The following is a 16,118-nucleotide window of genomic DNA, read 5'->3' as shown; positions in this document are numbered from 1 at the left end:
TCTGCGTCAACTATTATCTAAGCCGACTTATCTCTATTTGTTAGCATAGACTCTCCCTTCTTACTTCCCGATAATGATTTAACCTTACTGTATAACGCACCAATTTCACCCTTCCTCTGCAAACATCCCATAAGTATCCTCGCACTGAGTCTTCCACCATGCTTTTTTAGTTGCCTGTTTCAATTTGTTTGACTCTCAGTACTTCCTTTTGCCTATCTCTGAGTTTACATTCTTCCATTTTCTTCTCTCATCTATCTTTCTAATCATCTCATCCGTGATCTATGGTTTCCTTGTCCTTTTCCCAATACCTTCCTATTATTCCTTTTGTGGCTTTCGATGTCCCTTTCTTGAAGCATTTCAATTTTTCTTCGACAGTACTCGGCTCTTTACCATCATCCATGGTTTTTTCTACAGCCTAGTGATACTCCTACCTTGTCAATCCATTTAATGCTTCTACATTCCATTTCCTAACCTACAGCCCCTGCCTTTCTTTTCAAAATGGACGCTACACTTAAATACACTAAATAAACACTACAACTAAATTGGGGTCAGAGTCTGCATCCACTCCCAGGAAGCTGTGCGAATTGATCACACTGTTCCCGAGTCTGCGCCTACACATAATATAATCTAACATACCTTTCTGAGTCACATGACATTTTCTATGTATACCTATGCCTTTGGTGGTGCCAAAACCAAGTATTGGGGATGACTAACCCCCGTCTCCCGCAGAACTCTTCCTTCCCTCTGCCTTCTCCCCGCGGTCATTCCTCATGCATAAACCGTAGTTCCCCACCTGATCACCATCTCTACCTTCGCCTATCAATCCCCCATCACCATCAAATGTTTCCCTACCAGAACACATGCAATTATGTCCTCTTACCTGATCGTATATCCTATCGAGTTCTTTCTCATGATTGGTTGGTGGCATGCATACCTGAACAATGACCAAGTTCATCGATTTGGCTTTTATCTCTACTAGTAATATTCTATCCATTGCTTGTTCTATGTTTACTATGCTTCTTCCTACCTCTTTATTTAATATCATGGCAACCCCTCATTGGCTCGGGCACGGCACATAGCTGATTGGGCCAAGTCCCATAGTTGCCAGGACCCGTATTCTCTATAGTGTCCATCATTATATTCTTGGGAATAATAATTGAGTGATTTCCTGTTGCCTTCCTCTATGGTGTTTTTAACGTGACACTATCACTCGATGGCCGCACCACAGGGGTCAGATGCTTTTGCGGCCAGCTCTCCGAGGAACAGATGCTGAGGGGACTACCTTTTATCTGGCTCTTAACCTTCAATCTATCTAGCATGGTAACCCTACCAGGAGCAATTATCATTACTTCTGCCAGCACAGTTCTAGGGGTCATCGGAACGCACAAACCCTTCTGCCATGTCAAGGTTGTAGTCCATGGGAGGGACATTCATGATTAAATAGTGAAAAATAAAAAGTTGCTTAACTCTCATTTGCAGTTGAGAGAATGCCTCACTTGTGGTTTTTGAGCCTAAATTACAGTTTTTGACTTCACTAAACAACTAGTTGAATTTTAACAATGCCATGGCCTCTTTTACTGCCATCACTCAGAAAATCCAAGGAGGCTCACGAATATCTAAATGGAAATCATGACAATTCTTTCAGGATTAACTGCTAAAAAACAGATTGATTCGAATGGGTGAAAGGCTTTCTTTTATTAATTAGGAAATATTCTATATTCACCTGATAATAGAGGAGAATATCGGCATGCAACTATTGTTGGTGAAAATCATTCCTATTATGTACCAATTATTTTACGATGCCTGGTATTATGCATTTATCTACAATATTATTCTCACTCTTAGATTTAAGCACCTAATAATTTCCATATTAAAAGATTTTGTACTTTTCCACTTACTTTATGGTAAGTTAGTATGCATTTTACTGAATTACAGCATTAGTACCTACAAGGAGAGATTGTATAACATTGCTATCTGTTTGCCTGATTAACTGCAAGAATGCTATTTCACAGCATAGATGTGATGGACAATTCTTAAAACTACTGCTGCTAGAATCCATAACACATTGAAAGCCAACATTTTGGACAAATTTGCTGATTCGTTTAATTCAATTTATGACCCAATGTGGTAGAAGGAATCATATTTTTATGAATATATTAGCACCATTCCAAAAAATAAATTTTAATAAGCAAAGCATTAGTCCTATACCTGAAGATGACTCCCAGTCAACATGTTAATTTATTAAAACATTACTTTGAGGAAAACTGCTAAAATAAAAAAAATTAGATTATCCATTCTTTTAAATTCAACTATAACTAAGAAAGACATATAGAAATACAGAAGTCATTTTTCCTTTTACTCCCACTGTATATTTTAGGGTAAAATAACCAAATTTCTTCAAAATTTCTGTTCTATGATATTAATTTTTTCTCATTGGTGGTTTTCAAGGATGGTTATAAACCCTAGGAATGCACACTATGATTATCCTTAAATATACAAAAATTTTATGTAGCTAGTGACATTTTTAAGAGAATCAAGAACTCGTGAATTCAAAACTGACAAGTTATCGATTAGAACCACTAATAAGTATGAGGTGAATAAAATATTCCATTATCAACCGTAATACTTCAATAAAGGGTATTAAAAAAATGGAAAGCAAAAACATCATCTGAATAGATAAAATGGTCAGTATAAATATATTTATGAAATAATGTACATCTATGAGGCAATTAAGTTATCAACAAACTGTGCTGTCATAGTGCACACAGACAAAAGAAACGATCCTTAAAAAGCTTATTTACACATATGTATGCTAATTACATAAATTATTTCTTGGAATTAAGCTCCTTTTTATCCAACTACAACACATGGACTCTTCCTCCACACAACCACAGAACAAGGTATATTTGAAATTGCTTTCAAAATAATATATAATGCCATGTTGACAAAGTGAACTTTTAAAAATACATTATTCCTTTACAATTCAATTATCTGAGTTATTCAAATGACAACAAAAATTATATTTTAGCTGGAAACATTGATGATTACCATTAAGTTGATGCAAGATCTTTTAAAACATGTACTGAAAAATAACTTAATAAATCATTTATTAGACTCATAATCAGCAAACTAAAGTGTTTCCAAAGTTTCTTCATGTAAAAGCTTCTAAAAATAAACAACGAAACCAAACAACTTCAAAATAACAACAACCTGCTGAGTTGTGCATTTTGAAGAATACTGGGCAAGCAAAAGTGATCCTAACCTTACAAATAAACATGCCAAAAAATTGACAAAGCTGGAGCTACCTAATTGAAATATGGACAATATATTTCCTAGCAATGGCAGTCTATGGAAATTAATTAACTAATTCTTAGAACTACCAAATTCCAAAATGCAGACATCATTGCTAAGGAATATTTGGCAAAACTCACCACATAATGAGGATTTAATCAATGCAAAGACAACAATTAATACCCGGCAAATGAAATAGGGAACAACTCAGATGGCCATCCATGTAACTTCAATTGACCCTACCGATTTAAGGTACAGAATGTAAACATGTGTGCACTTAGAAATATGGCCATGAAAAAAACCAAATGAGATTCAATCACATGTACTAAGCATGTCTGCTGGTATAATACACCCTTCTGAACATTTCTATTGCTTTGGGAATCATAAGAAAAAAGATTAATTGTACTGAATGCGAACTGTTGTACAGAATACACATCAATTAATACACAGGTAATATGCCACACAACATTAAATCTTTTATAGCAGCTAGCAAACTAAATACATACTGGCAACATTATCTGAAATCCATATACGAGTAAATGCTCAAATTGGAAGAGTAGATGTCTTGAATTACACCATAAGAAAATGAAAATAATGCATTTATTGGTCCAGTAAATAATTTTTGCCAATATCATCATCATTCTAATTGAACACACATGGATTTTTTGCTTGAGCTAGGCTACTATCTCCATCAATTTACTTTCAATTCCTAAATTTATATTTTCTACTTTTGGAGACAATTTTACAGGATATATAGACTTTATTATTAATGGAAGGAGCATTTGGCCATTTCATAATTTGTGGCTTCCTGTCAACAAACCAACAACCCCACTGTAACAATTCTGAGTTCAACAACTGTATGGAAGTTAGGATGTAAATTAAAAACTGTGGTTATTAGTACATTTTAAGAACAATATACTTTCAGCAATGGGTATCATGGATGAGAGCAAATCATAACAAGCTCAAGAAGAGCATTTTTAACAATGGATTCTTATAAAGCCAAAAGCAATTAGATGAAAGTCATGAAAAGGAAGCCAAGAAGAGAAAAAGGACCGTGGAATAAGAATATACTATCCATAGCAGTGTGTGATAATATACCTTCCAATAAGTTCCACTTCCAGTACCTGAGAATCAACCAAAATGTCCTTATATAAGGCTTTTATGAAAATTACATCCAAAAGTTCAACATGATAATGATAAAAGGCAGTGGAACGATATTTTTTTTACAAAATCAAACTAGGATATCAAATTAACTTAACAAAAATTAATTCACGTTAACTTAGGACAACTTCAAGGAAGATCTGTAATAACTTCCTTACATGCAGGAATGATTCATAGATTATATTTGCAACACATTTCAAAGATATAAAAATAAAATCTCTGTAAGGTGAGGTTAAGATGAATAAAAAATAACGAAAGAATCTTGAAAGCAAAACAACTGTAAAAGAAAAATCAAAAGAGATGGACTAAAACAAAAATGCTAATAGACTTTTAATATCTACCATCGTATAACATTAATAAAAATAGCAAAACGTTTACTACTGATAAAAGGCTAAAAAATTCAATAAAAAGTTGAACTGGGTATCAAAGCTAGACTGAAAAAATCTTATAAAAATCACATGGAGGGACTTGGGGCCAAACAGACAGCTTGCACGTTCAACCTCAAACTGCCAAACCCAAAATCCTTACTCTTACATTAGCAACAAGGCTGGTGGCACAAGAGCATGCCAGCAAAAACATACTTGAAGACATTGCCTCTTAGGGTCATATTCTTAAGTGGAAGCTTTTTTTCGAGTTATTGATGCCAAGTAAAAAACCTCAAAGGTTACGAATGTGCTTGGCACGTCTGAATAACAGACAACATGAGCTAAGACCACTGCCAGCCTTTGAAAGCTCGGACATGCTCAGTGAGCGGCGTTGAAACTTAACAACATCTTCGAACACCTGAAAGGATTTCAAAATAAGGAATGAGACCAATGAGATGGCAAGTATTGCCAAATAAAAGTTTACGAAACTTAATACTTCACGATGGACAAATTTACCTTAAAAGACTCTGGAATTTCTTCTTTTGACCTATGAATCAAACAATTGTTTATATACAACACATTGGCAGCCTCATCTTCAGGAACAGTAATGGTTTGGTAAGTAAATGTTGCTTCTCGTTCTATGCGCTGAAAGAACAAATTTAAGTTGTCACATGCTAATCACTAGTCACGTTATGCAAAATACATGGCTGACATTGCACATACAGACCTTGATCACCTCCTGAGAAGCTTTTCCAGCACCAACACAAATGACATCAGGGCCAGCCATTGTCACCATAGCTTTCAGATGTTTGGATTGTGTCACCTATTTGATAATATCAAGACAGATGAGACATTCCGCTCTTCCAACTCAAGTATTTTCCATTCAATGCCAATGGGCAATATAGGCATGCAGTTTTAGATTAAAAGAGAAGTGGGGCAATATAACCATTGAAACCATGCTAAATTCTTCAAAAAATCTAGGATATAAAGAACTTGGAGCAAGGTGCACCATGCACTCTTCAATCCTAGCATTTTCTGCTACAATGCATGAATAACAACTACAATTAATTTATGAGGTTGTTGATTTGCTCTAGATCATACGATTTAAGCTTACTCAGAAGGATTGTAATGCATATTTTATGAGTAGGAGCTACAAAATAAAGTGAGCTACAATAAAAATGCAAAACATATCCACAATTACTCAAAATCTAATAGTATATGTATAATGTTTGTAGGGCATATCATCATCTCTAACTACTTAATGAGCAGCTTGGCTTAGCATTACCATTCATTAAAAATGCAGCTTTGGAAAGCCTGGTTTCATGACCACACCAGCTACCTTGGACTTGCTCCATTGGTAAGAGAACTCTTGAATTAAGCACATGATGTCTTGATGATGTCTGGACAGGTGTTGGAAATATTTTTGTTTCACACTACTATGACTAGACCTCTTATACAAGGGAAGCAAAGGAACAAATAACATTTTGGGTTAATATTTTGACTTAATCACTGTGATATGAACCTTGGATAACATCTTAAGTCTCTTTAAATACATCAATGTTTCCCATACATTAGAGAACAGTGAAATTTGCTTCACAGCAAAACTGACTTTTGGTATAGGTGCAACACAACATTCTTTTGCTGGTGTCCAATCTGACACTCTATGAGGAACAATATAGCACTTCCAAAGGAATCAAGTACTCTTAAATGTCAATTTAAGGATCTAATATTGAAGTTTGTACACGTTGTAACTTAGAATATTTTCAAAGGAATAAAAAAATATTAAATTAACTTGATTTTGACCAATAAATACAATAAATAGTAGCAGGCAAAAACTGAACTCAATGGGCAGGAGAGGAATACTAATAATCCCTGACTGAGGCAATCTCAAACATATTTGGGGGAAACATTGATCCATTATATACATTAGCTTAATAAATAACATGCCAATACATTCCATCACTCCAATTAAATAGCTTTTCAACTGCAACGTGAAGTAAACCTCTACTAGTGCCCAAAAGGTTAGAGTGCTCCCTAAGAAGGGTGATCAAAATGAGTTTTGGGTGAGTCATGATATGTAATGGAAATTCATTCTTGCCAAGGGAAGAGGAAAATTGCATTCGAATGATACTGCAAAATTCAATTAAAGTTCAAGCTCTTTTTTAATAAGGATCTTCATAGTTCAACAGGCATTAAAAATCACGATACATTATAAAAAATGGAGGATAATTCAGTGCAAACTGGCCATTTTCGCAGGAGATGCAAGGGATTTTCATATACGAGCCAAATTTTTATTAGAGAAAAAGTTGTGTCAGGAATAATGAGTGAGAACTCTCACCTGGATGGGCATAGAGGAGTTGTCAAACACTGGAGACGGAGGTCTCACCTTGACGGGAGTACATGGAAATTCTGGAAATGCTGCTGCAACTGCCCTTGCCCCTGCTTCATTGGTCCATTCAGACAGGCCCACAAAAAATTCTTTCCCTGGAATTAGTAAAAAATATTTCCTTTCATTGAATAAAAATGACATCTATAGCATGTACTCATTACGGTAATTTATACATAAAACTTCCAGTTCAACGAGAAAATTTGCAAGCTGCAAACGTGGAATCTGCACGTTAAACATTTGCTCACACAGGCAAACGCAGACCAGAGAGTATGAACACATCATTAGCTATCAGAATAAATAACTATATAACATTACATTTTTGGCTTGTCTTAGCTATTAATATTATTTTACCGCTGGCATATAGAGTTTAAGGGCTAATATTTATTTATTAAATTAGCAGTGCATGAAACGCTCAAGTCGAATCAAAGTTAAAATGAATACATACACGTAGGAGAAATGTTATTTTGAATTTCGTTAGATTTAGGCTACTCCTTTCAAGATCAAAATGCAAACAACATAGTCTGGATTACGTGGTTTGCAGGACCTACATACAATTGGCAACCATGAAATGTAGTCCAGATAGTACCAAACTATCCTAGGATTCTTCTTACCCGTAAATAGTACATCTCCACCATCTAATTTAGCTGACTCGTCTGCTATCTCAACAATTGGAAGATCAAGCTCTTTCTTCAATACTGCTCTCACAGTTTCCACCTATAAAGCAAGCACATGGGCTAGAATTACGAAATAAAATTATAAGTTTTTCAGGTCAAACCACGGCAGGGCATGACATCATTCCGTATTTTTAAAACGATGACATCATGCAATATCCCGCTTAAATAATTTTGCATATTCCTGTTACAACTATTTTAATTTATCCTACTCCAGAATGTCCTAATTACTTATGATACACGTAAGCAAAATCGCGGTGCATTCATCCTTAACGTCTTAGAGACGAAGGAAACTTTTTAAACGCATGCAAGGACAATGTGGGAATAAAGATAACAGAAAGTCATGAAATAAAATAGTACTGACCTCTTTCACACGTGTTTGAGAACCTGGTCGTGTAATAAGAGCGATACCGTTGCAGACAACTGCGGTGTCTTCTACATAAACACTTTCAGGAAGTCCTTCATCGGGCGGGAGCTCGATGACATCAAGACCTATTTCCCGTAAAAGGCGGACAAAAGCTTCATGTTGACGACGAGCTTCTTCTAATTCAATTTCTCCACGAGTCCTAAACGACAAAGGTATACGGCACACAACAGCGTGTGTAAAGCGAAACGACGCCATACCAGCCATACCTCACCGAGACAAGGTTGAACGAAAACAACCGCCGGATTCGATGCGAGGGCGTGGGTTGACGGCGGCGAACTGAAGCTGCGATAGGCCCGCGCGATCCCGCGCTGCATTGTAATGAGCATTTCTCCAAATACTACCATTGAGATCCCTCAACCCCCATTACCTTCCTTACAGATATAGGCGAGCAAGTATTTCTGATATTTTTAACTTGGATATCAAATATGACATTTTATGCTGGAAGTGGGAATGCCAATCCCGAAAAATATTTTAGAAATTAGGACATTATAAATTATACCCTATTGCAGTACATTGGCTATTTAAAAGAATTTTAGACACCGTGAAGTGGAAAGTATAGCGGTGCTAAATGCTTTCTTTTCGTGGATGAAATACTACAAACGGAAAAAAATATTACAATATTGACTGGATAATACGCTTACTCCCACACCAGGTTGTATTGAAGCCGACGCTGGGTGGATATTAATAATTTCCGTACCATTGTTTTTTTAATTTAAAATTAATAATAATATTTGACCTTCCTACTGTAAAAGAATTCACTATCTCAATAAGTTTTCAAAACTAGACGAAGGATAAACTAACATCAATAAATTTGATTTCCAAGTCGCATATTCAATTGTAATTAATGGTTTCAAATAACCTATGAGTAATTTTTAAATGTTTAGCCAAGACTGGGCACATCATAAATTAATTCTGAACTGTTTAAATGAAAACTATATATTGTATTATTCATGGACTAGGGTAGGATGAAAGAAGCTTGTACATTTATTATACTAGCTTTGTACAGTGACCTCCTTCATTCACACGCCATTTCATGTGTCCTTCGAGAGAGATTAGATATATATTTGATACATCTTATGAAAATTATCTAGCACTTCTCTTTTCAATAATGAGTGCTCCGTCTGATTTCCGTAATTCAACCTTTTCGGTCACCATAGAATTTCCTTGCCATCTTCAATGCGCCATTTGCCTAACTGCAACCATCCTATCCGTATCTACACATTACGTATGATAGAAATATTCTATTTGTTCTGAAACGGCAAAGTTCCCGTTCCGTATAAGAGAGATAAAAAGGCAAATGCCTTAACATTTTTCTCTCTTTCACGACGTTCCATTGGCAGTATAGTTTTTAGAAATTAAACGCGGAAGGGAAGTGTATCCATCGCGAAAATCGGGTGAATTGTTAAGCATAGCAAGTCAGGCTTATCAGGCAAGCGTCTCAGCGTCCTTACTATAAGCGGATATACCTACGCATTGCTAATGATAAACTTTATCCAGAGAAATTTATTACCTGGAAAAAACGCGCTTTTCAGATATGGAATAACAGGAATCAAGATTATTGGCGGAATTATGCTTACTATTCCACAGAGAATTTCGAATTACATTTTACGATACATGTCATGGATTAAATTCAGCAATTAAGTGGTGTTGTGGCGTAGCATAAGTGTGATAACAGAGTGTTTTCGTCTCCCGTCTGCGAGTGGATGTCAGGGATGCACGTATATAGATCAGGCTTGGACACGGATGCAAATTGAGGCACTGCGAATGAGGGGGGGGGGGGGGAGGGGCGGACGTAAATGCTATTTTGGTCACCCACGCGGAGGCTTGCGCCTTATATCCCACCAGAAGTTCCGCGAGACTACTTTATGCGTCGCCACGTTGCGAAAAGGGGCGATCGGTACGTACCTACATTGCAGATATGGTGCAGTCCCCTCTCGCTTCAAGAGAGAAAGATCCTCTCTGAGAAGAATGAACGAATGAAGCAGGCAGGCGCTGTGATTCGGCGGAAGTCGGCGAGGTCGGCCAAACGCGTTGCGAAGCTCGAAAAATTATACGTTCACGGACCAACGCCCATGTCAAAGTTCTCGCTCGAACCAGAGATCCTTTTGGTTCAGCGCAGAAGAAGAAGGCCGTCGTTCTCTTCCGTCTCCCTCAACGCCAATCCATTAGTCCGTGGATCGAGTTCCGGTGCGTGAGACCAAAATGGCAATGAGCGGATGTGTACTTCGCATACACGAAGTGCCGATCCATAATCGTTTCCACATTTGAGGGACATCTATCGGACGAAGCATAATTGTTTCGTGACACTAACTATATAACTGTTTAGCAATAAAAAAGAAAGGCTGATTAGGTCGATGCGTCCAAAAATTAAAGAAAATGCCTTTCGAAAAATGGCCTCAGTTGTCGGTCGCCTCGCCTAATAGCTACAATTACTTCGAAAAATCTCTTTGAAAAACATGGATGCATCATAAAAATTAACATATCTAATGAATGACACGCAATTTATTCCATCAGCGAAAGATCCTTCGTCCCAAGGAAAATACATTCGATAAGTATGCTCCAAAATTGTTACTCACAATGTAGATTTTACTGCGGCTATTCGCATCCGCGCAGGACTCTGAAAAGTACACAGGTCTTAATATATCCCTTAGAAGGTACGGCAGCGGTGGATTTAAGTGGAAGGGGGAAAGAACACGATGCGGATGATCAGGTGCTAGGGAAAAGGAAATAAAATCTCTCAGTGGTTCGAGATGCAGCTAACGCATAAAATGTCACGAAACAACGACATTGTCAATGTTTGACCCATTAAGAGAGGTTGAAAATGATTTAAAAAATGACTTCAGGCAAATAAAATTGTTTCAGATTGCACTTGATGAAATATCTTCAAGTAGAAAATTTAAGTTTATTTTTCACAACTGAGATCGCCTCGGAGCAAAATTATCAGGAGACTAGATGCTTACCTCAAATTTAGGAAGTCGAATTGTAGTGCTTAGCGTCTTTTTATCCATACAGCCTTGCAATATTTAGCGTCAGTATTATTTCACAGTTCCCACGCCCGCTCCCCGTTTAGTTACTCCATTCGCACCAAGTGCGGATTCACACCACTGCAGTATTCCAGAGACAGGCATGGGCGAACTGTGCCCAATGTGGAGTCAATTTGGGGTTAAAATAAATAAAAATAACCAGGAAGGGTTTGTGTAGTGTTGTGCTAAACCAATGGAAATCAATCAGCCGTAGGTGATTGGGAGTTGAACTAAGTACTTCACTAAAATAGCTTGCAACACGTTACGGATTGTTTATTTTACTTTTCTCATCTTGTTTCCTGTGAACAAAGAGGTTCGCAATTCCGATCTAGAGTTAGTAAAGCACTTATGTCATTTCCTGCTGACTCACTACTTCTGACGAAACTGGATGTCATTTTCTGTTAGAGTCATGCTCAACTTTTGTGGCTAAAGATGACTTCCATAAATTTACAATTTACCCTATACTTAGAGACATTGAGTCATGGAATTACTTCGATGAGTTTATAAAATACCAGAATGCGCAAAGTAGCTTCAGCAACACGCTGGAAATATCACTCCAGTCACAAAAGAGAGACGAGGAATGTGCAAATCTTAATGGCATCGCACCATTTTTTAAAAAAAGTGCTGGCTTTGCATGGGGTGAAAAATATTAACATTTATCCAATGAATGTTTTTAATTTACAGAGAATGATAATGCTCAGATCTTATCCTCGGCCATTGCCTTAAGATTTCTCATCACTCGCACGGAGTCACCGGATTCTCAACCAAGAAAACAATCGCGGCGCCCATTGAATGGTGTCATATGGAAATGTAACACTGACAACCAAGTTGATTTAAGGAGAATTCCCAACGAACAGGGGGAATTAGTTTCAATCAATCCCCTCTGTTAAGTTCATTTAAAAAAACTAGGTGTGAACACATTTTTTTTAACCGTCAACATGTTGGCACGTGAACGGTGACTACGTAAATGAGCTCTTGTAATACTTCTAAACTAATAGAATAATTTGATTTTATATTAACTTTTTACATAAGACGTAAATGCAGTTTTGATTTATTTTTTGGCCCCTGGATCTCAATTTAACTTGAGATCAAATGTACCTATATTCGGCCAAAAGGCATTGACACAGAAATTATTTTATTTGCCATTAATAGATTCGGCTGATATAGTAATAAGTGACTAGCTTTGGGAAGACAATATCAATCAGTAGCAGTAACGTTTTATAATTCATCTCCACTAGCATATGAATCTAGCGGAAATACTTAGTTAAAGTTATTTATGCTAAACCACCAATGCGCATGATTATGTTGGCACAAACTTTTCGCTGACGACTATTTGAATATAAAACGTCAAAATGTCAATGAGATGATACTCAAAACAAATTAGGTATATGAAAATAACGTCCAATGCTGCAGGAAAATCAACAAACCTGGGAAACTATGCACACCGATAAGCTTGCCGATGGTTTAAAAACATTCCGCTGATGAGGCATTGGGGGAATGGGCGTGGTTGTGGTCCCTGGCAGCCAATCCCGTCAGGTCCCCATTAATCCAGACCAATTTTTTTACTCTGAAATAATGCTATTAAATCTCAAGAGAAGTGATTTCTGTCTCGGAACGTATAATTATAAAAGCAATTTCTCCTGACTTTATCCAATTAGAAGGTTGGTCGAACCCTTTTCGGAAACGTCTCTCTCCCCATTTAAAGGAGACCCTATGGCGTGGGTCCAAGGCACTTGAGCATTCCGATATCGGTAAACGTGTATGTAAGTATATATGTGGGACTTACTGGTCTTTGGAATAGGGGAAATTATCATCACTCCTTCCAAAACGTTTAAAGGGGTGTCTTTGTTCTAGCTATGAGTAAAGTTGCAAAGCCATTGCCAAGTTATTATTCAGAAACTTCTAATGGTAATAATTCTGTTACCAAACGTATCTCTCACTTAAATCTATACGATTTAGAATGATTTGTGTCAACTTCATTTAAATATTTCTTGAGGGAACTATTAATTTGAATTTTAGCTTAGACAAACGAGCTCAACACTTGAGTTGTACTCAAACAGCACAGTTTGAACACAGAGTTCGTTTTACGATATTTTGTCATTTTACGTCGTTCTAACGAACAGCGAATGAATGCTTTGTTTTCAGATATGCTGATTTTCTGCCTCTTACCATAATCGTGTTTTCAAGAGGTGCAAGCTCACAGGCTTTGTATGCAACTTTAAGATTTCTAGGATCCAGTGCGATTTGCGGAAAAAACACTTTCGATAGCCATCGTTTAGTAGCATTTTATTTTCGTAGGCATGTGCACGGTTTTAAGAACTTTTCTTTGTCCTCGGATGAATCTTATAAAACGTGGGTGATTTCCACAAGTAGAGTTCTAATTTTTGAAACACCCTATTTACATATGAGATGCATCATCGCGTAATGTACCGTGCCATCACCTGCGGCTTCTACGGACGACGCTCCACAGGGTTCATTTGTCCTCGGATCCAGGTCAGGGACGGAGTCTCGCGGGTTGAATTGGTTGCATTGACAATTGTCTTCTCACATACCACGACACCCTCACGTCCTCTAGTGCTTCAGCATTGCCATGTCTCCTAGCATGAATGATAGGTATATCCAGTTGGAGAGTAAAGCAATTATAGTTTGTTCATTACAGTAATTCAGATTAGGGGCCGTGGCTCCTGGACAATCAGAAGACAGCAACCAGTCACTGCCCAAACTAATCGATGACTGAAGATGTAGCTTCCGTACCCATTACAGACTACCCGCACCTCGATGAGCTCTGTTCTTATGTCTCCTCCCCGTCTTCATATTTCGAACGAACGCAATCCATTCTTTCATCACATTTGCCTATGTCCCTCAGTAATCCTCCCTTTTCTTTTAAATATCAAATATGAAACTAAAGTATCAGTCATTAGGGGGGGCGACGGGGTGAGATAATCGGCGCCATTAATAAATACTAACACCCAGAACCTTCACGCTGTGACTTACCATTACGTACCCTCGTTACAGGCTGTTATGACCACAGCAACCATTGGTCGTAAAGCAAGGGACCCACCCACCGCCTCCGTCGGCTTTAACTTCTGTCTGTCGGTCAAGTCAACTTTGAGGGTAGTCACTAGCTGACTAGGAATTAAAATCCCAGCTGATTTGCTGAGGTAAAATTCACAAAAAATATTCATTTGATTTCATGTGTACAGGTGAAAGGTTTTATTCCAGACAATTTTCGAGGTAAATAAAGTAGGCTAAGAAAATATGGACGCTTGAAATCACGCGTGCGCAAATATCCCTTTTCTTCCAAGTTAGACATTCCGTTCGCTAAGTCCCATTCAACACCTCACATCTTTCTGAGCCATTGTAAACCAATCGCTACCCAATTATGACATTATCTATGCACATCCACCGTTTAAAAATAAAGTCAGCCACATAAGGGTAATACGTATTTTCCCACTTTTCAATCCTTTCCAACCTTTCTTGTCGGAATTGTTGAACGATTTGAAGTAGAAGCAAACTTTCTCAACGGATCCATACACCTGGTCGACTCACTATTCCAGTCCGCAAAGACGTTCCCACAGAATACGGCGTTACGTAATTTTTGGGCGACCACTTTCCGGTAACGTGATCATCACCCTAGGAAACCGAATATGATTCCGGTCCTACCAGGAAGTAGTACGTTACTGGCAGTAACTTTCAAAATTCGGAAACTCATCAATCGCCAGAAAAGGACCGTATTTTTGAGAACGCTTTGATGCTGCAACTCAGACAAATTATTGAGTGCACGCATTTCAATATCTTCGCGCGAACTAGTGGGGCAATGCAGTCAGGGTTGGATACAAGGGGGGTAGAGGTATCCACGAGGGAATGGCTCGGGGAGTATTTTTGGTATGAACACAATCCAAAATAAATATTACTTATATGTCAGGAATGACTTTTAGTACCTGCTGCCCCCGAGCATTAACTGTATACGGTAGTGAAGGTTCCTCTCTCCAAATTAGCAAGTAGTTTTTTAATAAAAGGAATTTCAACTTTCCTTGTGGTAAACAAGTTATTAAATTATTTTTGTTCATATGTGAAAATGGTCCCCTTAAAGGCCTCCTAGATACACTGCCCCTGGAGTGTATGAGTGGGCATCCTGCGGTCAGCGCAGAAAACTTCGTGCGTCGTCGTCGTGGGACAAATGCCCTGTTAACCTGTTACCTCGCCCGACCGCAGCCACGAGATGAGGTCATCGAAGGTCCGCGGCTATATTTTTCTCAGCCGTGCACTTCCATATCGCCATCTTAAGAACTGGCGTGGTCACACGCACGATACCCACCCACCAATCCACCCACCCTCTACCCACAGCAGCGAAGTGCACACACTAGGAAAAGATCATGGCCGTCGCCCTCCCACCAACTGGAGAGGAAGTGAGTCGTGCACTGGGGTTGAGGCGAACGCGTCGATGCATCGATACCGGTAAGAACATGCCGATGTGTACCCTTTCCTCCCCTTTTGGATTCTATCAATACGGGACACTGGAGTAGTCGATATGCTCAGTACCACTCGGTACACCCGTTATACTCCCGTGAACCACCATGTTCGACCTTAAGGTGGGTTTTACAGGTATAGTTGAGGGCAGGGCTCAACTATACTGAGGGCAGGGCTCAACGGTACTTCACCTACCCTCCATGGTTTTCTTATGTCGCACGTGCTATCCCAGCAAGACTTAGTATCTAGAAAATGACGAATGCTTTGTATAGCTAAGCCAAATTATTAGACTTAGCTAGGCGTCTACGAAAAATATTCTCT

At 38.1% G+C, this 16,118-nt stretch overlaps 1 protein-coding gene across 2 annotated transcripts; it reads right to left on the bottom strand.

Moving 5' to 3' along the window:
• Positions 1-2,669: 2,669 nt before the first annotated feature.
• Positions 2,670-8,560, bottom strand: LOC139690333 (N(G),N(G)-dimethylarginine dimethylaminohydrolase 1). 2 transcript variants are annotated; one of them, XM_071587731.1, is made up of 6 exons: positions 8,242-8,560; positions 7,818-7,920; positions 7,156-7,301; positions 5,545-5,640; positions 5,334-5,462; positions 2,670-5,235 (listed from the first exon to the last, which is right to left on the bottom strand). In XM_071587731.1, exons 1-6 carry the CDS (start codon positions 8,506-8,508, stop codon positions 5,110-5,112), a joined length of 867 nt encoding a protein of 288 aa, XP_071443832.1. In that variant the 5' UTR covers positions 8,509-8,560; the 3' UTR covers positions 2,670-5,109. The 2 variants fall into 2 exon arrangements, with proteins under 2 accessions (XP_071443832.1, XP_071443833.1); XM_071587732.1 differs by having other exon boundaries at positions 7,204-7,301.
• Positions 8,561-16,118: the final 7,558 nt, after the last annotated feature.

The sequence above is a fragment of the Hetaerina americana genome, unplaced genomic scaffold (genome assembly GCF_022747635.1).
Source record: "Hetaerina americana unplaced genomic scaffold, ioHetAmer1.1.p SCAF_3, whole genome shotgun sequence".
Lineage (NCBI taxonomy): Eukaryota > Metazoa > Arthropoda > Insecta > Odonata > Calopterygidae > Hetaerina > Hetaerina americana.
Note: the sequence above shows the minus strand (reverse complement) of the source record. Positions and strands in the feature narration are given on the sequence as shown.